This window comes from Seriola dumerili, unplaced genomic scaffold (genome assembly GCF_002260705.1).
Source record: "Seriola dumerili isolate Sdu_G_001 unplaced genomic scaffold, Sdu_1.0 BDQW01000044.1, whole genome shotgun sequence".
Lineage (NCBI taxonomy): Eukaryota > Metazoa > Chordata > Actinopteri > Carangiformes > Carangidae > Seriola > Seriola dumerili.
This window is the reverse complement of record NW_019174299.1, coordinates 7,817,466-7,840,972: the sequence shown is the minus strand read 5'-3', so window position 1 is coordinate 7,840,972 and position 23,507 is coordinate 7,817,466. Positions and strand designations below refer to the sequence as shown.

Sequence of the window (23,507 nt, the reverse complement as noted above, 5' to 3'; positions counted from 1 at the left end):
TCCCAGTGAACCCTGAAATCCTATACCTGTGCAGTTTTAACGGGCACGTGGCACCATGGCAGTTAACAGAAACATGTCACAAGTACCTACTTGACTACTCAGTAATAGTGCTGACATCTTTAAGTGTTATTTTCACTTGGTTTTTATCGAAATATATTGAGTATTTTGAGTTTTTGAGTATTGGGTGTTGTGCGCCTTTCAGCGCACATTAACATATGTTATATATATTGAGTGGAAATAATATACTTTATTATTCTCCCAAGATATTAAGCTGCATAAAGCTGATAACTTAAGATAGGTGTTTTAACTTAAAAGTGTGACAATATAATTAATACTACCAGTTTTTTTTACATTACATTAACAAAACACTGAGTCCTATGCATGTCATACTATGACAGTAGCAGGAATAAGAAACGACCTGGAGATGATAAAAACGCAAAACAATTATTAACACGAACGCACACAACTACATTAAGGCCAAAGTATCTGCACAGCTTAAACATTGTACCTCAGTACTCAAGTGAGTCTGAAGCAAAGTTCCATGTTGTAATATTTTAATTTGTGTGGCTGACAGTTTGGTAACAAAAGTTGAGAGGGTGAAAGTGTTTCGAAGACTCAAGAGAACGAGGACATGTCTGTTTCCTGCAGGCTGTTCTACCCTGTTACTGAAGTAAAAACACGTCACATCACATTTTTAACACTTCATAACACTTTGTACAAGCTTCAGCTTTGTAGTTGTTATTATGTGATGCCCTATGCTCAGACAACAGGGAGTACACCACCTCCCTCAATGGCTGACAGCATGATGAATACACCTCATGCAATTATTCAATCAGCCAATCATCAGCCCTCTGGAGCACACTCAGAAACACGCAGTGAGCTGTAGTGCTGCAGCCATGTAGATGGGAGAGGTCAGAGTTTGAATAGCTAGACAGGCCGCAGTAAACCAGGCAGACGGGGGCTGCAACGGCAGCTGTACGGTGCACTGAATAAATGGGTGACAGTTTGCACATGGAGCTCCACGCTGAACACACAAGGTCATTGCTCTCCCGCCTGACAAGTTGTACTGCTAGTTTTTCAAGATCGACTAAAGCGGCTCCACCTCCCTGTTTCGATGGGCGTCCAAGGCGAACCGGTAGTTAGAAAAGGGACAACACCCGGAAACAGAAGAGCTCCCACCAGTCATTATCTCATCGGCACGGGGGTTGCGAAGCTGTGCGGTTTGAGAGACAAAACTCAGATTAACAGGTAGTCAACGCTAAACATTACACTATTTCTTCTGGATTTAAATTTATGTATTTGACAAACACTAATTCCCGTGGATGGATATCATAGTAAGTTTTTTTAGAAATAGAAAATTCCTTAAATTCCAGGGAAAAGGGGAAAGATTTGCTCTCACACTAACCTGCTACTTTCCTCAGGTAATCACAGCTTTGTGTTACACAAGCTGTAACTGACTGTACTTCTTTTATTATGATTATTATTAAACATAATATGTCAGTTCATTTTGAAGCGTAAAACTAACTCTTTACCGCTATTCTCTATGGCTTTTTAACAGTAGCTGCAAGTAACACTAATTCGATGAATATCACTGTCACGGTCAGACAGTGGTGTGCCAAACTCCATTGACAAATATCACAGTTTATGTGTTTTTTGCTTTCCCGCTAAAGTGAATGAGAACAGCCATACACTTGAAGACATCTGGTGAATTGTTAAAGTGTTGTAGTAAATTCGTCTTACAGAATTTTTACAAATGTTTCCTCTCCGCGGCGAAATATTGCGAAATTGCTTGAGGCACCCCCTAGAAACCCATTAGTTTTTCCTGGGTTTTGAAGGCTCACTCTGGCGTCTTCGTGGATCATTTCACTTCTTGAACAGCTCCACAGCTAATGAACAGGCCCCTCAGTTCATGGAGCTATAACTCAATTCCACGGGGTTGCAAATAACCGGGTATGCTTGGAAATTATACAGAGGAATACTTAAAAAGTACACTTCTTATACACAAACAATTAATGGTTGACACCAAATGCTGAATTGCTGAAATGACAGATCAACACTGAATTTTTTTTTTTTTAAACAAGCATTTGTCTGTTACATCCTCTCAAATGTGATATTTTTTTTGTCTTGCTTTTCTCCATTTCAGCTTATTTGAATCTGCCTGTGTGTGTTCCAGGTGAAAGAATGGAAACCCATAGTCAGGTAGTTGACAGGCTGCGGTCATCGTTTCGTTCAGGTGTCACAATACCAGAGCAGTTTCGTCGAACACAGCTGACCAAGCTGATGTCCATGCTCAAAGACAACGAGGAACAGATTTTAAATGCATTGCACAAAGACCTCGCCAAGGTACAAGACTGTGTTCACGTGTCGTGTACACACACACACACACTACTTCCTCAAAGTTTTGTTTTGCACAGCTGTTCCTTTGCAGTTCAGTATTTTTAAAGCCTGTAACAACCCTGCTACACATTTGTGAGAAATTCACACATTAAACAATATGTACAAATATTAACTGTACTTTTAGCCAGTTAATATTTCTATCTAAAGCACACACTCACTGTTTGAAGCACAGCATATAATATACCTATTTTTCTGCTCAATTCAATAAGCACTAACTATTTTCTCTTTCTTGGTACATCAGCCAAAGTTTGAGGCCATCCTGTCTGAGGTTGACATTGTGATCAATGAGTTGCACCATGCCATCGCTAACTTCAAAAGCTGGATGCAGCCAGAGTATGTCAGCAAAAACCTGGTAGGTTTAACAATGATTTATCAAAACATACATTTCATATACTTACATTATAAGGCTTTATCATTTTTATTGTATACCATAATTAAATGATGTCTTGATATCATCTTGTGTGATTACCATTACACATTGCCAAAGGTTTTCAGTTTACAAAGTTAAAGGATGACTAAGCACCAGGCTGAGAAGTTTGTTTTTACTTTTGACCAAACCCAGCACCGACTCAAATGTGACGTCACCAAGTACTGACACACCCAGTGCTACATTTCGACATCACTGCAGCGAGTCGAGACGTTAAACCACTGGAGACCAGAAGGAAAAAAAAAAAAAATTCAGCTGGAGTTAAAGGGGTATTCCAGTGATTTATACGGTGGCCCTGAGAGCTCAACGCACTGCAACTTAAGAAAACACAAACAACTTCTCCAAATATCTTCATCAGTTTGACAACACACGTGCTGCAAATACTCACAACACAATGGAAGTGTTTTCCAGGCGACACAAACAAGTGATGGACCTAACTGGGACACACTTGCATGGATGAATTATAATACTTACGTACTTGTAGTTCAATGCTTTTAACTTCAAAAGTCACAAAGTATGAACAACAAGTGTGTCCCAGCCGGGTTCATCACTTTTTAGTGTCCCCCTGGAAACACCGTCGTTTAGTGAGTATTTGCAGTGTGTTTGTGTATTTGTTTGTGTTGTGAGTATGCGTTGTCAAATCGAAGATGTTTTCTGAATTTGTTTGTGTTTTGTCTGTTTACGTGTGTTTTCTTAAGTTGCAGTAGTTTGAACTCTCAGGGCCACCGTACATTTAGTATTGCGGACACTTCATGTGTAAAATCAGTGGAGTACCCCTTTAAGTTGCTCTTTTTAAAGTTTTAAATAAAAGGAAACCTTTGCATTTAAAATGGATGACAGAAATGGTGTTCACATATTGTATGTTTATGTGCTATATTTTCAAAATGTGTGTTTTGCTTTATAGTTTTTTTTTTGTCCATTTTCAGGCCACAAAACTAGATGACTGTTTTGTAAAGAGGGAGCCGTTAGGAGTTGTGTTAATCATCGGGGCCTGGAATTACCCCCTGCAACTCCTTATCCTACCTATGGTTGCGGCTATTGCAGCAGGTATCGTTCACATCCACATCTGAGCTGTTCAAACTGCAATAATCAATTTTTTTTTTTTTTTTTTTTTTAAATTTTACAATAAATCAAATGGCAACATTAAATCATCACCAGTTCCCTTCAGGTCCATGGAGCATTTTAGCCTCACTAGCTTTTTGTTTTGGTTTTCTGTCCCACAAACTCCCACCCTGAAAATTTAAACCGGTTCATGCTGTTGCTACTGGAAACCAGCACAGCCACTAAAACCAAAACAATGAGCTAAAAGACGCTGTAAAGCTGCACAGAACTGAGGGGAGCAGCAGATCCAGGTGATACTTGAGCGACCTGTCATGTGATCATGTGATCCAGTGTTAACACATTAAATATTTATTAGTAAATTGAATTCTTACGTTTTGCTTTGCATTCACAAGCTCTTTTTCTCAAACTTACAATTTAAAGGCAGGTCCTCACATGATGAAGGCTGGTCTGTAGCTGACTCATGTGTTAGATGTCAAGATTCAAGGTCATTAACTCACAGCAATAACACAACGTTACATGAAGCCAGTAGATAACAGCAGCATTTCTGACTTTATAATGCAGCGGTCTCAGTAAATGTGGCTGAGGTTTGAGGCTTTACAAGATAAATGTGGCCTCTAAACACTGTTAGAAACAATGTGCAATTTACTAATGTCACTGAAGTCTTTACTGGTTGTTGTTTATGTTGATGTCTCCAACTAGGAAACTGTATAGTGGTCAAGCCTTCAGAGGTCAGTGCTGCCACAGACAGTCTGATAGCAGAACTCATCCCCAAGTACCTGTCTCAGGTAAAGCATCGTCTCAGGTTTTCTTTTGTTCCCGAGATGTTTTTGAATGTGTGTTTTTTTTTTTTTTTTTTTCTTCTGTTAAATCTACAAAGTCAGTGTTGTGTGGCCAGTTGTGTTGTGTTGTTATTTTTCAACAATAATAGAAGGCTAAAAACATGAACCTGTGATCGATCAATCATCAATCTCATAATCTCAAAAATAAAGAGAGGTGAGAAGTACTGGAGAAGAGTTGTGCAACGTGTTATATGGACTTCAGTGGTGACCAATATATTAAATGAGACATGACATGACTCATTTTACAGTTGAAAGACGAGCTTGTTTGCCTTCAGGTGGATGAACGACGTGATGGACAAACTGTTTCTAAAACATATCTTTGACTTGTCTGATCTGCAGTTTCCTCTTAATCATTGGCCGATGTATACACCAATAGGATACAGCTCTTTTGAGTATGTGTGAGCTTGACACAGTGCATCTGACACTAATTAAAGTGGGACTCTTAATTTGACAGGACTGTTATGCAGTTGTTAGTGGTGGAGCGGAGGAGACCAAGGCTCTTCTGCAGAATCGCTTTGACCACATCTTCTACACAGGTAAAAACCTCCGGGATGGATCCGCTTACTGCATGTCAGTGTTGTCTTTTAAAACTGGTCTCAAGACCACAACGTCAGCAATTTGTCTTGGATAAGAACACAACAAATACATGCTAAGATCCAAAGCATCACTCTGCTATCAACAGATTTGTAGTTGATCAGGGAGTTAGCAATATAGCTTGGTCCTCGCCCATTAAGGGCTTTGTATCTAAAGAGGAGGAGCTTTAGAATCAATACTAAATGTGACAGGAAGCTAAAACTGACTAAAGTGCTCTCTCCTCCTGGTTCTGGTTAATAGCCGAGCTGCAGAGTTTTAATGAGCTGACGTCTGATTCATTGTGGTGGTGGTGGTGTTTTTTTTAATTTTTTTATTTGGAGGCCAGTAAAAAGTGGAATTACAATAATCCAGTCGGCTTGAAATAAAGCCTTGTTTTTCAGCATCTTTTTGATTGTATAAATGACTGTACTATAGCGATGTTTCCAAGGTAGAAAAATGTTTTTTGTTTTTGTTTCCTTGATGTGGAACACTGAATCTTCAAATAAGCAGGTTACTTAATAATGTAAAATTAGCGTCTGACAGTAAAGTAATAATCATCTTTTCTAGCAGCTGTGTTGTCATGAAATGTAGAAACGTAGTTCATGCTCAACAGAGACAGAATCTCATCCTCTCTTTGGACATTGACCTTTCACTTCTCTTTCAGGTTCTCAGACCGTGGCTCGCAGCATCCTGCAGGCGGCTTCGGTCCACTTGACCCCAGTGACCTTGGAGCTGGGCGGGAAGTGTCCGTGCTTCATATATGGTCGGGTGAACATCGCAGCTGCTGCTCGCCGCTTGGCGTGGGCTAAGTTCTTCAACGCGGGCCAGAGCTGCGTGGCTCCGGACTACGTTCTGTGCTCGCTGGCCACGCGGGACGCCCTGCTGCCGGCACTGCGGGAAGCCCTGGAGGGTTTCTACAGCAAGGAGCCCAAGACGTGTCCCGACCTGTCCCGCATCGTGTCACCCCGGCACTGGATGCGTCTGATGGAACTGCTCAAGAAGTCCAGTGGTAAAGTTGTTCTGGGAGGAGAGAGCGACCAGGAGGAGAAATACATAGGTAGGTGATACTCTGTTCTACACAGTGTCTCACAGTACAACAGAGAAAGTCCAGCGTTCATACAAAAACTCCCGAAGGTAACCTGTTATTAAAGCTTAACTCTTAACGAGCAACATGGCTAACATAGTTTACCCACAAATGACGAGAGGAGGAGCAGCAACGTGCTCGTGCCAGTTTAACATCCTTGATTTCAGAGATAAGATTACAAGATACTGATAAGATACTCTGAGTATATACCGGGTATTTCCCCTCAGGGGAGCCGAGTGGAAAAACAGGTAAATGATTGTTTTCATAGCGATCAGTGATCTTCATAAAGCTGCAGGATGTAACCGTGCAACCTGATAACATCAGGAAAGTGTCATTTCAGTCAGAGGAGACGAATACTTTAGGTGAGAAGAGGGAGAGGGGGATGAAGATAGAAACTGTGACATCAGTTACACAGGACAGTTGTTGATCAGTTAGTGTGTGTGTTTTCTTAATTTTGGAATTGAAACATTAGCACTCATTTTACATCAAATGTCTCTTAAATAACATTAGTGGTCATGATGAAAGTAAAGATTTAAAAATGAACTAAAGCGATTTAAATACTTTTATAAATCATGTAGTTTCTGGTTCCTCCTGCAGGTTCCTGATTCGAGCGTCTTCAGTTACAATTGTTTAGGGAAACACTTATTATGTTTAAGAAGGTTCATAAGATGGCGTCTGTGATCATTTTAGCGTGAAGATGCGTTTGGGGGAAACGAGGTCCTGAACGGTAGAATCTTGTACTGACCTGTATGATCTTAAATTTCAGTTGTTTATATCAGGTTTGAGTCAGTGCTCAGAAACAGTAAGAGAGCAAGAGCCCAGCGACGTCTGGATACTAATGTTCTGACAAAGTGTGAAAACTGTCTAGTCCAGCTTTAAAATAGGTGCAATTTGGTGGCGTTTTTGATTTTGTATTAAATGACATAGATTTCTAAAGAACATGTAGGGAGGCAGAGAATGGAAACTCTTTCCAAGTCTCTGTTGTTGCGATAAATAAACATCTGGGTTTATGCATTAATGTAGAATAAACTAATAAATGAATAATTGCTGGTATTTTTTTTTTCTCCTAAATGAAGAATTTGGGGGCGTTCAGAGATAAAATTTCATAATTCCATAAAGCAAAGTTTCTGCATCATCCACATTGTGTCTGAATGTAGATAATTTCTTGATGTGTTGATACACACACACACACACACACACACACACACACACACACACACACACACACACACACACACACACACCGTAAAGGCTTCTGGTCCTGTGTTCTCCTCAGCTCCCACAGTGCTGGTGGACGTGTCTGAAGACGACGCCCTGATGGAGGAGGAGATTTTCGGCCCCATCCTGCCCATCCTAACAGTGGAGTCTCTGGAGGAAGGCATCGACTTCATCAACCGTAAAGAGAAAGCTTTGGCTGTCTATGTTTTCTCTGATGAATCCTCTGTAAGAACACACAACTCTGCTAACTCCCGCCTCGCAACTACAGACATATCGTCTTATATTTTTATCTTGTAATTTTATCGAATTGTCTCTCGTGTTTGGAGGTGGTCAACACGGTGCTGGAGAAGACCAGCAGCGGAGGATTCTGCTCCAATGATGGGATCGTCCACATGACCCTGCCAAGCCTGCCTTTTGGAGGTGTAGGTAGGTGTGTCTCTGATCTCCCACTCATGTGATCACTGGTTCAGTTTCAGAGTGTAAAAATCCTCTACTATGATTAATATTGTGTTTAACATGGTTTTCAAAAAAATCTAAATTTTAAAACTGGGTCTGAAGCTCCTCTACTCTTACTTCCTGATTGAGAAATCTGGATCAGGCCTTGTGCCCCGCCCACCACCTGCTGGCTCCAGGTGTACAGGTAAAAGAGCAGAGCATCAAGATGGGTAGAGGAGGAAACATGTTTGAGCCTCAGTCAGACCCAGACTCAGATGAGGAGTCTGTTGAGACCAGAACCAGAGACTAGCAGACGGACCAGAACAGTTAGCGCAGTTAGCATCTTTTATTTGTTTATGTTGTTTGTGGCTCTCTGTGCTGACAAGGTTTCAGGTTTATTTAGCCCCGCCCCCTGTCCTCACAAGTTGACAGGATTGGTTCCTTAGGTCTGTGACATATGAAACCCCGGCTGTCATAGTAATATGTTAACAGGGTTAAACACTGGATTTTCATAGGAGGGGGTCTTTAACATTGGCTTGTTATTATGCTGAGTCCGTTTGATCATGTCGGAGAATATTCCCTCACTGACACAGAGATTATAGTTTGCCTCTCCTTATCTGTGTTTTTTGACTGGTATTCTGGTTTTCACTGTGTCGTCCAGGGGCCAGTGGTTGGGGCAGTTACCACGGCCGCTGGGGCTTCGAGACGTTCAGCCACCAGCGGGCCTGCATGCTGCGCGGCTGGGCTCTGGAGAGGCTCAACGGCCTGCGTTACCCTCCGTACAGCGACGAAAAGCTGGGCTGGCTGCGCTGGACCACGTCACCCAAGAGCAGCTGCTCGCTCATGTGATGACAAGCTGTGTGTGTGTGTGTGTGTGTAGATAGTGGAGCTTTTTTATACTTTATGCATGAGTGAATGTTGGAAGTTAATATAGAAACAGGATTAAGCATTCTTTTTTTAAGGGGTGTGTGTGTGTGTGTGTGTGTGTGTGTGTGTGTGTTTGCTTGTATATATTAATATACTTGTTTTGTCCATTTTTTCCATTCCATTTTCACACTTTTCATTTTGCAACCGATTTGTAATTTTGTAATTTACAGTGTTTTTAGAAAATATTATGACCTGTATTTTCTCTTCAATAGAAAAATTCCTACCTTTAATCACTGGTTTTAAGTTGCTTCCTTTCTGAGCTCGTGTGTTTTGGCCCAGATTGGAGAAAAAAGTTTTTTTTTTTTTTTTTTTAAATTGATAAAACTGCACGGGCTCAGATATCTAAATTTCTAGGAATTTCTGTCAGCTTACTTTTATCTTCTTGCACTGAAATCTTTAGGTGGTGAGAACAGTGGAAGGGTTTTGACGACCTCATTGTGAATCTGTCAGTTTGTTTGTTTTTTTTCTTTTTTCACATTTGTTATTGTCTGTATTTTAATAGTTTTTCATTAAATACTGTAAATAAATTAGAAATTTGACCTTTATTGCCAAACAAATGTCTTTTAAAAATGTGTTCCAAAAAAAAAAAGGATGCAGTCTTTATTTGTTCACATTCTAGGCCACACTGAGCTCATGCTGCCACATGACTATATAAGACAAGCAGATGTTTCAGTTTCCTGAAGTGTAGTACATTTTCGAGATGGAGGACGGGTCGACTCAGGCGTGTTCATTCGTGATTCATGATGCTGTAGAAAACAATGGTAAATATTACGATATGCTGTGAACGTATGGAAACTCACCTGGGTCGCAGATGAGCCCATTGATGAGCACATTACATCTCTCAGGACCCGATCGGACCTGCGGTGGAGATGGAGGTAACAGAACCACCTGCCCTCTGATTGGACTCTGTCATTGCCCAATCAGATTCAGGTGTAAAAACGAGGTCATACTTCAATACTTGTAACTTGAGCATTTGATGTTTGAGCGCTGAGGTTTATATGCAGTTTTGGGCTCTCTGTACACATGTTCACATAAGCATTCGATCATTTCACAGACTTCATTCTTCATGCGTAAACGCAGACAACGGGTGTCGGCGCTAACGTTCACAGTGAACCCCAAATTGACCCCAATGTAACACCAGCATGTGTGGTGTAGAAAAAAAAAAAAACCCCACTATGAATGTGTAAACGTGGCTTGTGGAATAAAGCGCTTTAAATGGTCGATGAGACTAGAAATATCACTATATGTATATATCACTAATATTACTATATGAATCAGTAAAATGTCCGTTTACACTGTTAGGATGAATCACTATCGTGGAGTAAAAACAAGCCGTCCGTGTTTTGTGTATTGTGGTCAAAATTAAATTTATTATTACAAATATGAATATTCAAATACAAGTCATACAAGGCCCTCTGCACTCTTCAGTGGACATCTCTGCAGTAAGGAGGTACAGACCAAGATGGCTCCGTAGTCTTAACATTGCTTCCCCTTCCCCCAGTGAACGTGTGTCGAGTTTCTCCTTCAGCTTCCACCGTGTCAGATCAACTCAACTGAAACACCAATCTCATAGACCACAGGTATCGACATCTGACAAATAATTAAAAACAGAGCTGTAACCCACAATGACTTCACTTCATGTTAAGATATGTCACAGTGCATGAAGCCAGTATGTTGCCTGCACATGTGTAGACTGCATAGTGTTACTGTAGGGGGAAGGAAGAAGCTACTTAAGACAAGAGAAATCCACCATGGAGGATGGGCCCCGCTCTCAGGAACTGTCAGGCACTGAATCCTGAAGAAGTGCACGGAGAACTCAGACAGCTCTGTCGTGGTGGGTTCATGGCTCAGGTTTGTATGAGGAGGGGGGATTTGTCCCTGTGGATGGCTGCTCAGGACCTGGAGACTCTTGGGGTGGGGAGGAACTGGTTGCTGCTGGTGGCTCTTTCTGCACCAGCTCAGGCTCATCCTGGCCGGCCTGGGGAGGATGGACCAGGACCCGGTCTATGAGACCGAAGTCCTGCGCCTCCATGGGACTCATGTAGCGATCCCTTTCCATCACACTCTCTAAAAGACGAAGGAAAAGAGGAAAGAAATGAAGAACATTCATGACAGTTCCATTCCCGCCTCTAATGCACGCCACACCTACATGGTATACAGACCAGGTTTCTGTACCATTAAGTGACTTTTAACCAAACACCAGCTGGAGATGGGATCACACGTCACATGGAAAACATAAAACACACATTTTTAATTCCATTCAGCTAGTTGTAAACACAACGCTGACTTATTATCAGCTTTGTTTAGCTGAACGTACTGGCAAACATTTACCTACGTAGTGCAGTCTGATGAATTTAAATCCAGTCTTTTCTCTCCTTCTAGTTCTGTTTTAAATATCTGGCTCAGTAAGTTGTAAATGCTCTGTTCACCAGCTAGTTTCTAAACCTAAAAACAGCTAACTGCAGAGTTGTGGGACGCTTCTCTTTGGCTTTGTCATGATGAGCGTCTCCTTTCAAGATGACATATAATCATTTGACTCTTTGTTAAATCGATAGTTTGCGACCAAAAGTTCACACAATACTGATTAAGCCTCTAGGACTCTGGTAAAGCTCTCTATATTCAGTAGTGTACCAGAGTTTTAAACCTCCTTCTGTATGAACATTGTAAGCGAACTGGAGGCTCGATTAAGCACCGGACAGACAGCATTATTTCTCAGATGTTTATTAAGTGTCCCCTGATAATCCCAGTACAACATGCTGAAGGTTCCTAGATGAAATGCATGGGTAGGAACCTTAAGCATGTTGTACTGAGATGTTCAGGGGACACATTAAAAGCCCAGGAAACAACATGCCGCTGTCTGTGAGATGCTTGTGTTGATATTTTTACAATGTACAGATAGACAACACAGCATAGTGTCAGAAGGAGTGACCGTAGCCATGGAGACGGAGCAGCTACAGCAGCAGGAGTATAGAGGAGCCTATGATGGAAAAAGCTTGGAGGCATCCAGGAAAACTTTCTGATGCTCTACATACAAAAGAAAGTCTGCGACGGTGAGGACGACCACAGAGTAACACCGGTACGGCTTTTCCTCGCTGGAGAGCAGCGAAAGAAGTGAAGAAGAGCGACGGAGGGCAGATACAGATGTCGCCTTACTGCTCCTGGACAGGTGGGTGTTTGTAAAATATTTGTATTCAACAGCGTTTGTGTAATTACTCTCACTGTCAGAGGTTCTGCACTGCAGGTTTAAGGATTTACCTGTTTGACTTTTATACTTCAACGCCACATCACTTTTTCAGAACTGGACTGTAAATCATCTCGTCAGCTGAAAGGTGCTTGACGAAGACTGACTCCTGATCAGTTCCAGGGACGTGCCAGGAATGGGGAAACTAAACATCCCATTCCTTACTTGTGCCAGAGTCACAGCTGCATGTAGTGTTGTCGTATCCTAGTGGTGCTATTCTGCCTGCGCTGGACCATTCGTGACTGAAACTGTGCAGGAAAAGGTGATGTTGTTGTCATGTCCTTGACGCCGCATGTCTCTCCGTCAGACCACACAAAGGAGGCTAAAGATAAACAGTTGAGAAAACCTACCAATGGTCTCCAGCGGCTGCCCCGTGTGTTTGGCATAGATGTTGTTGATCTGTCTCTTCAGTTTCAGGATCTCCTCGGCCTGGATGGCGATATCTGTGGCCTGACCCTGGACACACAGCAACACTATGAACATTAATTCCCTGTTTCAGTGAAATAATCCCCTTTAAAGATTGATTTCAGATTAGTATCAATGGACCCAGGGAGACCAGCCCTTACCCTGGCGCCTCCCGAAGGCTGGTGAACCATGATGCGGGCGTTGGGCAGCGAATGCCTCATCCCCGTCGTTCCCGCTGCCAGGAGCAAGCTGCCCATGCTGGCCGCCTGGCCAACACACCAGGTGGAGATGGGATTAAGGATGTACTGCATGGTGTCGTAAATGGCCAGACCTGCTGTCACGACACCACCTGGGAGGGGAGAGGAACGACGAGAGAGGCTCATATTCGGATTATTTTACTCAGAATCTAAATCAAAAGAGAAAAGGGCAAATTGACTATTATTGTACTGTAATACTCAGGATGATCAGGCCATGATTAAATATTGAAAAGAAAAAGGAAAGTGAAAAAGGGAATTGGACACTTGGAAAGTGAATGTTTTACCTAAATAGTTAATTTTTTCTTAACTATATTTTGCAGGCACCAAATTAACAACCAATCAAAAAGGGGAATCAAATCAAAAGACACAGACATCAATAATTTATATAAAAAAAAAAAAAAAAATCTTTACAATGAGACAAATAACTGAAGTTAAAACTGTACAATCCGAATCAAAACTGAAACGTTTTGTATAAAGGTTTAGGGGCAATGCAAAACATTTGTTATCAACACAAAGTGCTTTGAAGAGGAGGCAGATCAGACTCTAACCAGTAAACTTAAACTAATCTTTTATAGAAATAAAAAAATCTGTGTTTACATTTGTGTTCTACACTTTCTATTATTTGTCTCATTTTCAGGATGCTTTTATGTATTTGTCCATTGCCCCAATCCTAAAAGCTGATAAACACTTTTTTCCTCAGTAACGCACATGGACTTGAGAAAGAAACTGCAAAGTGAAGTGTTGGAGCTTAACAACTCCAGACGTCTTCTCTGAACGCTCCTGTCTGCTTGTGTCTTTATTGATGCTCTTACCAGGACTGTTGATGTACATGTGGATGGGTTTGTTGTTGCTTTCTGACTGTAGGAAGAGCAGCTGGGCAATAACCAGACTGGCAACAGAGTCATCAATCTGAGCAGAAGGAGAGAGAAAGAAGAAATTTTAAAATTTTAAAATCTGCAGTTTACTCTTGATCAATCTCAACACTCCTGAGAACACTTACAGGACCCATCACACAGATGATCCTCTCCCTCAGGAGGCGGGAGTAGATGTCATACGCTCGTTCTCCTCTCCCCTGGAAAAGAAAATAGGTACATTTGTTTCTTAAATAAACCAACAAAACAACTTTATTTATTTGGACCCCACTCTCCAAGCCACTGTCTCCAGCTCACTTCAGTAAAATAAACCATCTTGCAGAGACTTTAAATTTCCTTTAAACAGTAAGCAACACACTAGAGACTGTTCTTAAGACAGAAACTTTTTCTGTTGGTGCGATCAAGGATGTTTTGACTCGTGAGAATTTAAAAGCTAGCAGTGGAACAGTAGATTATTATCTTGCAGAGAACAAAAAATGTGAAACTATTTGTTTCTTATGTACCAGAGCATCTTTCCTTGTCAAATCTATCTCAAATCTGCACATACAAAAGCCTGAGAAGAGATGAAGACGGTAGTTTATGATGTTGTTATGATACAGAGGAATTATTGGAGGGAAAATGTTCCTGACTAACCTGCTGTAAGTTCAAAACAATTAACAGTGAGTTACTGTGGGGATATGAGGATATTAATGGAGATCATTTTGAATGGACTGAAACCAGCTGACATTTAGCAGAATACAAATATCACGCAATGACATCATGCTAATTAACATATTATGCCATTTAGCAACATTTAGCACCTTTTCCAGCAACAGCAATTAACAGACGTGGCAGCTTTGAACACAGCTGAGCAGTTAAAGTCATTTCACTCACCGTCTGCTCCACAACTATAGGTATGAGAGGACTCCTCCATACAGGACTGTGGTGGATGGTCCTACTGTGTTTCAGTGTCAGCCCTCCGATGTGCAACACCCTCTGAAAGACAGACACAAAGAAAAAAAACTATAGTTTCTTTCTTTGTTTTCAAACTTTATTTAAGTTTCACTTAATAACTGGAGCATATTTTCCATGTAAGACAAATGAAGAAGTGTCACTATAAGCTGAAGTTCAAACACTGTCAGGCAGAGAAACTGCAGGTGGCTTGTAAGTTTGTTTATGACCTGAAGCTTACTGAAAGGTCTTGAGGCGTCAGTAGAAGTGTGTGCTCTGAAAGGAGAGTAATATTAAAGTGTTTCATGGATAATTTAAATCATTGCCATGACTCCAGTGTCAGGAAACCTGTAAGAGGTGAAAATAGCTGAAGTGTTAAGGGACTGAAAGGTTGGCTGAAAGTTTTAAATTCAGTTAATCGGAGTGTCCAAGGAGTAATTTTCACTGGCAAAAACATTCATATATTTAAAAAAAAAAAATTAAAATGTATGGTTAATGAGCAGTAGGCATCACATGGCTTCAATATTGCAGTTAAACTGTTATCACCACAGCTGGTTCATGCTCTTATTTCTAGTAGACTGGATTACTGTAATGCACTTTTTGCTGGACTGACAAAGTCCAGCTCACTCTTAATGCTGCAGCCAGAGTAAATAAATTAAAATCAAAAAGGTTTAATCACATCACTCTTGTATTTACTTCTCATCACTGACTCCCACTTAAACAAGAGATTTGATGCCTCGGATTATTGGGCCTTCAGTCATTATGGTCTGGTCTCTACCACATGAGATGGTGTCTTTTAATTCACATCTGCATCAACAGCAGACATTAGCAGCCCCCTTTCTCATACATACTGTATCTATACACAACATTAGGTGAATTTACAACTATTTTAACTGAAAATATTGTCTAAACTCTTTTGAGTCCTTGAAACTTTACCAGGTCTACCAAAGAGCTCTGGGATAGGACTGATTTTCAAAGTAAAAGCCTCCAGATTGTAACTGGTGGTTACTGGGAGTCTCTCTGGAGCAGGATTCCTAAATAAAAGACCCAAAATATAACATGAGATTGCTGTAAGGCTAATGTTCACAACATTCAAAATAAATACTCCAATGCACGCAATTTAGCCTCCAGCTATTTACAGCTTTTACAGCAATTCAGGTTTGCTTCTGCTTTTCTACTAGCCAGCAATCCAAATGCCTTCTCCAGTTTACTTTTAGTGACAAATTTAAGCAGTTAAATCCCTAAACTCTTGCAATGCTCTCTGTGGCCGTCATGTACACAAGGTAGCTAAACCTAGAAACATGGCTGTCATCCGCTGTTATGTCACCGAAAAAAACGTCAATAAATAAAAACGAGCACGAATTTATTTTTGGACAGGCTCTGTCCGCTGCTTTTTGTGAGAATCCCTACACTCAATGTCTCTGTAGCAGAGATGATGAGTAGCAGCTACAGTGTGGAGCTGACAGTGTTAGAGGTGATGTCATGAAGCAACATTACACAAGCCGCTAGCTAACACGGTCAACACCGCGAGCAGCGACAACAACACTAGACACAATAAAATAAAATGTAAAATAAATGTTACAGTGTGACATGACATGAGGGTTCACTGCTGGATGTACTCACACGTAACAGCATTTTGGAATCTCTTCACTCCCCCTCTGTGTGACCCCCAGCTACTCCGGAAACAGTTTCAGTTTGACCTTTGAACCGCCTCTTTAAGGCGCTTGGTTTTCCGGTTTATTTCATTAGTGCCATCTATCTAAAGGTTGAGGTGCTGTTTGCATCTAATATCAATTTCCCCGTTAATTACTGCATTCTACAGCATGTCATTAATATAAAGATACGCAGGTTATCGCCAGGCAATTAGAACCGTTTCCCTAAAATATATGTAAAATATTACATTAAAAAAATAGGTATTAAAAAAAATTGCTACTCTTGTTGGATTGTGTCTGATGCTTCTCCTATATGGAATAATAAGAGTGCCATAAAGAAGAATAAATATGTAAAAGAATAATAAAAAAATGAATGTAAAAATATGAAGAGGAATACATAAAAGAATGAATAAGTGAATAAAAATGTGTAACAATAAAGACAAATAACCAAATGTAAATAAATAATATTAAGCATTTTTTATTTTCACGTTTATTTGTCCATTTATTTCTGTACATATGTTTAATTTTTTTTTTGTTATATTTATTTATTTATTGCATGTAAATGGCTTTTGATTATTTAAAAAATGATTCATTTACTATCACTTAAGCATGTTGTACTGAGATGTTCAGGGGACACATTAAAAGCCCAGGAAACAACATGCCGCTGTCTGTGAGGTGCTTGTGTTGATATTTTTACAATGTGCATATAGACAACACAGCATAGTGTCAGAAGGAGCGACCGTAGCCATGGAGACGGAGCAGCTACAGCAGCAGGAGTATAGAGGAGCCTATCCTAATCCTGAAAATAAATAAATGTAGGCCTATATATATATATACTGTATATATATATATATATATATAATATATGGACAGCACAGACAAAACGCAGTGACAGTGGTCAGAAAAAGTATGTGAACCCTTACATAATTTTCTGCTTTGATAAGATGTGATTTAATCTTCATCTAAGTCACAAATGTAGACAAACATAGTGTCCTCAAACTAATATCACACAAGTAATTTGAATCTTTCTTGTCTTTATTGAAGACGGTCAGTAGACATTCACACTCCTGGTGGAAAAAGTAAGTGAACCCTTGGATAGGATTGGCTTCCTTGGATAGCTTACTTGTTTATCAATGATCAGGTTTGATCACTGATAAGCACGTAAACTACTTCCAGTAGCTGCAGATCAGATCTGCACAACATTCATTCTTCCTACAGAACTGGTTCAGCTCAGCCATGTTTTTCAAGATGATGTTTTCACATTGGTATGCGGTGCCCTTTGCACCTTAAATATGTGCTGCATGTTCTTCCTGAGTTCCTATTTTCTTCTACCTTAGTTTCATCAGTCCATAAGACATTCTCCAAGTGCTACGGAGTATCAAGCTGCTCTTTGGCAAACTTCAGGGGCACAGTGGTGGTTTTTGGAGAGCAGCAGCTACTTCTGGGGTGTCCATGGCAGGACTCCACACGACCATGCACCATGATTTGACTATGGCAGACTCATGAACAGAGATGTTAACCAGCTCCAATGCTTTCTTTAAGCCTTTAGCTGTTAGTCTGAAGTTCTTTTTTATGTTACTGAGCATTCTTAGGTTATGGAGTCATCTTAACTGGACTGTGGATTGATGAATATCTAAACTGTTTGATATGACTCTGTGACCCTTTCAGCTTTATGCACATCAGCAATTCTTGATCGTAAGTCTTCTGAGGCATGGTTCACATCAGCAGTTTCTTGTAAATAGCAAACTCAAAATGTGTGGGTGGTTTTTCTATGCCAAAGAGTATCGAACCCACAACTCCAATCTGCTTTCATATACTGTTTCCAACCTATACTATGAATGTTTGAATGATGTTTTCAATATAAACAAGAACAACACAATTTGTTTGTTCTTGTTTAAACAGATTGTATTTATTCATAATTGTAACTTGGATGAAGAGCTGACCATATTTTAGGACAGATTTATACATAAATTGAGGCAATTCCAAAGGGTTCCATTACTTTTTCTTGCCACTGTAGCCTATATAGATTTGAAAGCTTGACAGAAATATATGATTATAATAGATTATTATTATATTAAAACACAGGGCTCAGTTCAAACACAGTACTGGGTTACACAAGAACAAAAATAACAGTTTAGTGTAGAAATTCAGCATTTCTGCATTGTGAGCACTGTTCTGAATGAGCACTTTAAGTGATATTCTTATATTCCAGTGTGGCAAACTTTTACTCAAATAAAGGATTCAAATGCATCCGCCACCATTATAAGGAGGTATCACCCATACAGAGATGCAATAGCCTATATGACATATATGTTCCTCAAGAGGGATGTTGTCACCTATAAAGGGATATATTATTATCACACACACACACACACACACACACACACACACACACACACACACACACACACACACACACACACACAAACACATATCCTCTGGATATATGAAGCTATAAATGTATACCATGTATGAAATACCCATAGTAGTAAAATGTGTATAGGTACATATATTAAATGTGATGATTTTTTATATGGTATAACACGTTGCAAGCATATGTGATACCAATGTATATTTAACATTTCATTTATATATGCAAGTTTTACAAGTTTATCAAAACAGCATAGACTACATATACAAATTCTATATCCACATATGTTTTTCTTTTTTCACGTCTATTTGTATGGGCTAGACATGGGCTATATGCCAATATATGAAATTGTTTCAATCTCTAATAGGTTTCATATATGTTTTTTTTATTTTATGTGTAGATAGCCTATATTTCATAAAAGAAAATTCAATATATGTACATGTATTGAATTCAAATTTTAAATCGATAATCACAAAAGTCGATTTAACCGACAACGAGACTGTAAATAAACGATTTACAATATCCTCTAATGTAGTGCGTGTGTCGGTGTGGGTGGGGGGACTAAGAAAGAGTGAGTGAATAGGCTTTTTATTTTGAAAGTTTTGACCGGAAGATAAGTTTTTATTAGAGACTAGGGGTGAACGATTAGTGTAACTGACTGCTTGATCACTTTCTCTGATATTGTGTCCCAGTCATGTCAAACAACAGTGCCGCCAACAGCAGTTTAGCTCTCGCCCAGAAGTCGGTGAAGCAGCTTCGTCTGGAGGCCAGTGTCCACAGGATAAAGGTACGTGAACACAACACCTCCATTAAACTTATCATCTAACTCTCCTGCGCTCCACTCCCGCTCTGAGGCGCGGTGTGACTTGTAATGTGGAGCGCGCTGCAACTAATTAGTCCGTCAATCACTGTTAATTACAGCTGAAAGTTTCACATTCTATATGTTTGCAGTCAATTCAAAGCTCATTACGGTGGAACAATAAGTAGTTTTAGTCGAGGAGACAGTATATCCTTATGGAGCCTTCTAAATAGGTTTGAATGTAAGTTTTTATTTTCTTATTTTTTATTCATCTGCCATGTAACAAGAAGATTTAATGTAATTTCAATAGGTCTAAAATATATAGTCAATGGTTTTACAGTGCCTCTGTGACTGGGTAGAATAAATGTAACATATAGGAAATGTTACCCTCTCTGTTCCTGTTAAAAGCAGCTGCCTACTGTGTTGTCTGTTACTACAAACTTGAACAGTCTCTTATTTAAACTACTATACACTTCACATATTTCCTGCTGTGCAATGAAATGGTAGCAAACAGACTTTTCTCTGCTGGTGCAGCACAGTGATAGCTTTGTTGATTGTGCTGCTGTGTGACTGGTGTGATTGTTAGGCGGTTACTTAATATAGACCATAAGTCAGACAACGTGTGTGTGTGTGTGTGTGTGTCTGTGTGTGTGTCTGTGTGTGTGTGTGTTAACCAGCCCAGCAGTGAGCTGTAGGGGAGGAGCTCCCATAATAAATAAATCACAGATGAATTTCACCCAGTCTACAGATTATTGCAATTAGTTCCAGTCCGAACACTAGTGCCTTTAAACGACCACTATAGACTGGAATGACTTGAATTTACAAGATGAAAAAAATCATACACAATGAAGTTTCAGTTGATTACTATGGTGTGAAGCAAGGGTATATTTACAGCAGCAAACATCACATTTTCATATTATGTCTTTGTTATATATTGCTGTGATACTATTGACACAACCTTAAAGCAACCATGTATAAGAAGAGATCACATCATTTTCCTTTTTACAAATGAAAAGTTTTTATCTACTCAGGCAGTCTCATTGAGATGAAAATCTCTTTTTCCCAGAGAGACCTGAGAACGAGAGACAATCAACAACAAAGACAACAGAACTATACAATACAAGAAGCTGAGAAACAAGGAATTAACAAAAACATTACAATACTCATAAAATACATCAAATAATAAAAATTTCCTTGGGAAATGTAAGACTCTAGTTTGAGGGCAGTTTGCAGTTAATTTTATTTAAAAGGTGCAAAGTACCTGAAACCAGTTCTGCTAATATTAGTGTGAACATGAGGGATGTCGAGGGTTAAATAGTTACTGGATGGTGTTCTGTGGATTTAAAGGAGAGTAGAGATGTGAAGAGGTTTGGAAGCTTTAACAGCAGAGATTTATAAATATAACGTGAGATGGTTATTTCTTCTTGACTTGACAAAAGACTATCATTCAAGGTACATATTCAACACTTGATTCAAAAATTAAAAATCGAGATAAATTCAAAGTTAAATTCATAAACAATAAAACACAACTTAACACAACTTGCTGAAGTCAAATGTTTTGTTGTCTCCACAGAGATTCACAGCGTTTTCAACTACTAACTAACCACTAACCCTTTTCACACTTTGTTCTTTCAAGTTGGGGAACTCGTGAAACACAGATTTAAAAATCAATCTTCAAAAAAGGAAGCAGTAGAGGCTGAGACATCCTGACTTTTATTCCCTAATAACAAACACTTACGGGATCCTACACTTCCTATAATTCAACTCTATAGCATCTTTTCATTAGCCCCCTCCTGCCTGATAAATACCATGTGACTTTCAACAGTTTGCCCTCAGTGTGTAACACAGACTCCTATCATTTTTTTTCTCCTCCAAGTCAACTGCTTCCACAGGCTCAGTAGTGCTACTGAACTAAACTGAACTCCATGTGTAAAATTAACTAAGTGGTTTGCAATTTTACTTTCATGAAGTGTCAAAAACACTGGATCCTACACTTCCCATAATACAACTTGATAGTCTTTCTTTATACAAGCCCTTGACCACTAAACACCAATCATCAGAGTTATTTAATATTTTGGCAACACACCCAGTTTGTTAAAGTGTGCCAATAGTGCCCACAAATTTCTCTCCGTTAGTTGTAGATGTTTTTAAAAAATAATAATGGATAAAATACGGGAATTTGTGGACACTGTGATGAAATCAGGGAGTGGACCTTTAAAATGTTGTTTCCTAATGCATTAGAAATCTGCTGACACATTTTCATATGAATATAAAAACATGTTCACATAAACAACTAGGCATTATCAGGCTCTATTAAATAATATTTTAATATAATAATATCCTTAACAATATCCTGATATACTGGATATTATTCAGGTTTCTCAGGCTGCTGCAGAACTGAAGACCTTCTGTTTGCAAAATGCCCACAAAGACCCTCTCCTCACCGGGGTGCCCTCCAGTGACAACCCTTTCAGGCCTCCCAAGTCATGTGTCCTTCTCTGAGGTGTGAGTGTTCCTTTTCTCTTTGCCTGAATTGACTTTATTTATTTTATTTTATATATATATATATATATATATATATTCAAAAATTATTTTCTTTTTCTGCTGCTCTGATACTTTGTCTACTGTACCTCTCTCAGCTGCTGAACAATGAACATGCTGTGTTTTAGAGCACGAGACACAGCCCTCAAAGCAACATTTATTTCTTGTTTTTGTAGGAGTGTGAAGGAGTGCAAACCACTTCTGTCATGTGCCCCACTGCCTCTGAGGATGAAGAAGTCAAGACCACACAAACACACGCACACACGTACACACACACACACACACACACTGGGGCAGCTACGGAATGATGCTGACAATTTCAGCTGAAAAATGTAGTAATGCATTGTATTTAATGTGGTAGAATGTCTGTGCATTAATAATAAAAGCTACTGGTTTCATTTTTCAGTCTTTAGCAGGGTTCGGGGGTCTTTACTATGCTGGCTTTATACAACAGGCCTGATACACTGTTATAAGTTGATGCTGATTTTGTTGCTTACAGTGTGAACATGTGGTCCAGTTCATACAGCTGAAACCGTCTCTCTCAACCTCTGTGCAATTTTATTATTCACCATTAAAACTTGCCATCTGTTTGTTTTTGTCATCTATGACTGAAGCTGCATCTTGCATTTTTGTTTTTAACAAATACCAACTACACTGGGTTAAAGTGACACTTGTGTTTCTGACTTTCTGGTGAAATAAGGACACACATATCATGGAGTTCAGACCAGAAGCTGAATAGCAGACAACGGAAAATTTAGATGCCTGTTTTAGACATAATACAACATAATGCTTTACAAGGAACATCATTTACAGCGTGATGCCATTAACACCTGATGTGTTCGACAGCGCTCTTCTCATCAAAACACGAAACGAGGGAATATCTTTTGGAGGAATGGATCTTCATCACTGCAGTTTCCCTCCATACATCCGTCTCTTTCTCTGTATTTATCAGAAAGTTTGAGGATTCAGAAATATATCATCTGGGGCATCCTGAGCTCTCATTAACTAGTCTCATTAGTACTAATGTAGTAAACTCATTTTCATGTCACAATTAACACTATAACACGTGACAAACGTATTATCCTAACTGCAATTAGGGCAAGTTGTATATTATGTAACTCCTTTATTGTCTTCCAACTGCATGTGTTGGTCCAATCCATGATGGAGTAGAAAAAAAGAGGTATGATTTGGAGAATCGCTACACCTGTACACAAAAAGTGTCAGATTTTCATTGAAGAATGAGTTCAGACACTCTGGGACGAGTTGAGCTGCTCATCAGAGACTCATTCATGTAACTCCACTTGCAGCTTGCGTCCACCTGTTATAAATAAGGCTGTGCCTGAAGTTTCCAGCAGATCATTGCTCATAAAGTAGCATTGTGATAGTGGAAAAAAGTGGTATCAAAACTAAAAGAGTGACTATCTTACTGTCAAATCATGGCTGGACTAAAGGTTTCTAAGGGGGCAGTGAGTGGAGC

The 23,507-nt window shown here is 39.7% G+C and overlaps 3 protein-coding genes across 6 annotated transcripts; 2 read left to right on the top strand and 1 right to left on the bottom strand.

Annotated features, from left to right (window-relative positions):
• The first annotated feature begins 1,181 nt into the window (after positions 1-1,181).
• Positions 1,182-9,020, top strand: LOC111217457 (aldehyde dehydrogenase family 3 member B1-like). 4 transcript variants are annotated; one of them, XM_022739337.1, is made up of 10 exons: positions 1,182-1,248; positions 2,174-2,343; positions 2,639-2,749; positions 3,751-3,871; positions 4,586-4,671; positions 5,180-5,261; positions 5,963-6,355; positions 7,659-7,825; positions 7,927-8,030; positions 8,697-9,020. In XM_022739337.1, exons 2-10 carry the CDS (start codon positions 2,182-2,184, stop codon positions 8,917-8,919), a joined length of 1,449 nt encoding a protein of 482 aa, XP_022595058.1. In that variant the 5' UTR covers positions 1,182-1,248; positions 2,174-2,181; the 3' UTR covers positions 8,920-9,020. The 4 variants fall into 4 exon arrangements, with proteins under 4 accessions (XP_022595058.1, XP_022595059.1, XP_022595061.1 ...); XM_022739338.1 differs by having other exon boundaries at positions 2,144-2,343; XM_022739340.1 differs by having other exon boundaries at positions 7,927-8,026; positions 8,697-8,907.
• Positions 9,021-10,312: 1,292 nt separating this feature from the next.
• On the bottom strand, positions 10,313-16,361 carry clpp (caseinolytic mitochondrial matrix peptidase proteolytic subunit). The gene is made up of 7 exons (XM_022739589.1): positions 16,291-16,361; positions 14,611-14,712; positions 13,866-13,937; positions 13,678-13,774; positions 12,770-12,957; positions 12,554-12,659; positions 10,313-11,029 (listed from the first exon to the last, which is right to left on the bottom strand). The coding sequence occupies exons 1-7, from the start codon at positions 16,300-16,302 to the stop codon at positions 10,803-10,805; spliced, it is 804 nt and encodes a 267-aa protein (XP_022595310.1). The 5' UTR covers positions 16,303-16,361; the 3' UTR covers positions 10,313-10,802.
• A 2,986-nt stretch (positions 16,362-19,347) lies between these two features.
• On the top strand, positions 19,348-22,587 carry LOC111217641 (guanine nucleotide-binding protein G(I)/G(S)/G(O) subunit gamma-5-like). The gene is made up of 3 exons (XM_022739600.1): positions 19,348-19,477; positions 21,866-21,992; positions 22,207-22,587. Exons 1-2 carry the CDS (start codon positions 19,385-19,387, stop codon positions 21,989-21,991), a joined length of 219 nt encoding a protein of 72 aa, XP_022595321.1. The 5' UTR covers positions 19,348-19,384; the 3' UTR covers position 21,992; positions 22,207-22,587.
• Positions 22,588-23,507: the final 920 nt, after the last annotated feature.

Excerpts from the sequence above, each read along its gene's own strand:
- LOC111217457 (XM_022739337.1), top strand. The coding sequence starts at position 2,182 with ATGGAAACCCATAGTCAGGTAGTTGACAGGCTGCGGTCATCGTTTCGT. Across the intron at positions 7,826-7,926 it reads TTTTCTCTGATGAATCCTCT|GTGGTCAACACGGTGCTGGA; the intron begins GTAAGAACACAC and ends TCGTGTTTGGAG. Across the intron at positions 8,031-8,696 it reads CCTTTTGGAGGTGTAGGTAG|GGGCCAGTGGTTGGGGCAGT; the intron begins GTGTGTCTCTGA and ends TGTGTCGTCCAG.
- clpp (XM_022739589.1), bottom strand. Across the intron at positions 13,938-14,610 it reads CTATAGTTGTGGAGCAGACG|GGGAGAGGAGAACGAGCGTA; the intron begins GTGAGTGAAATG and ends TTTCTTTTCCAG. Across the intron at positions 12,958-13,677 it reads CATGTACATCAACAGTCCTG|GTGGTGTCGTGACAGCAGGT; the intron begins GTAAGAGCATCA and ends CTCCCCTCCCAG.
- LOC111217641 (XM_022739600.1), top strand. The coding sequence starts at position 19,385 with ATGTCAAACAACAGTGCCGCCAACAGCAGTTTAGCTCTCGCCCAGAAG. Across the intron at positions 19,478-21,865 it reads CCAGTGTCCACAGGATAAAG|GTTTCTCAGGCTGCTGCAGA; the intron begins GTACGTGAACAC and ends GATATTATTCAG.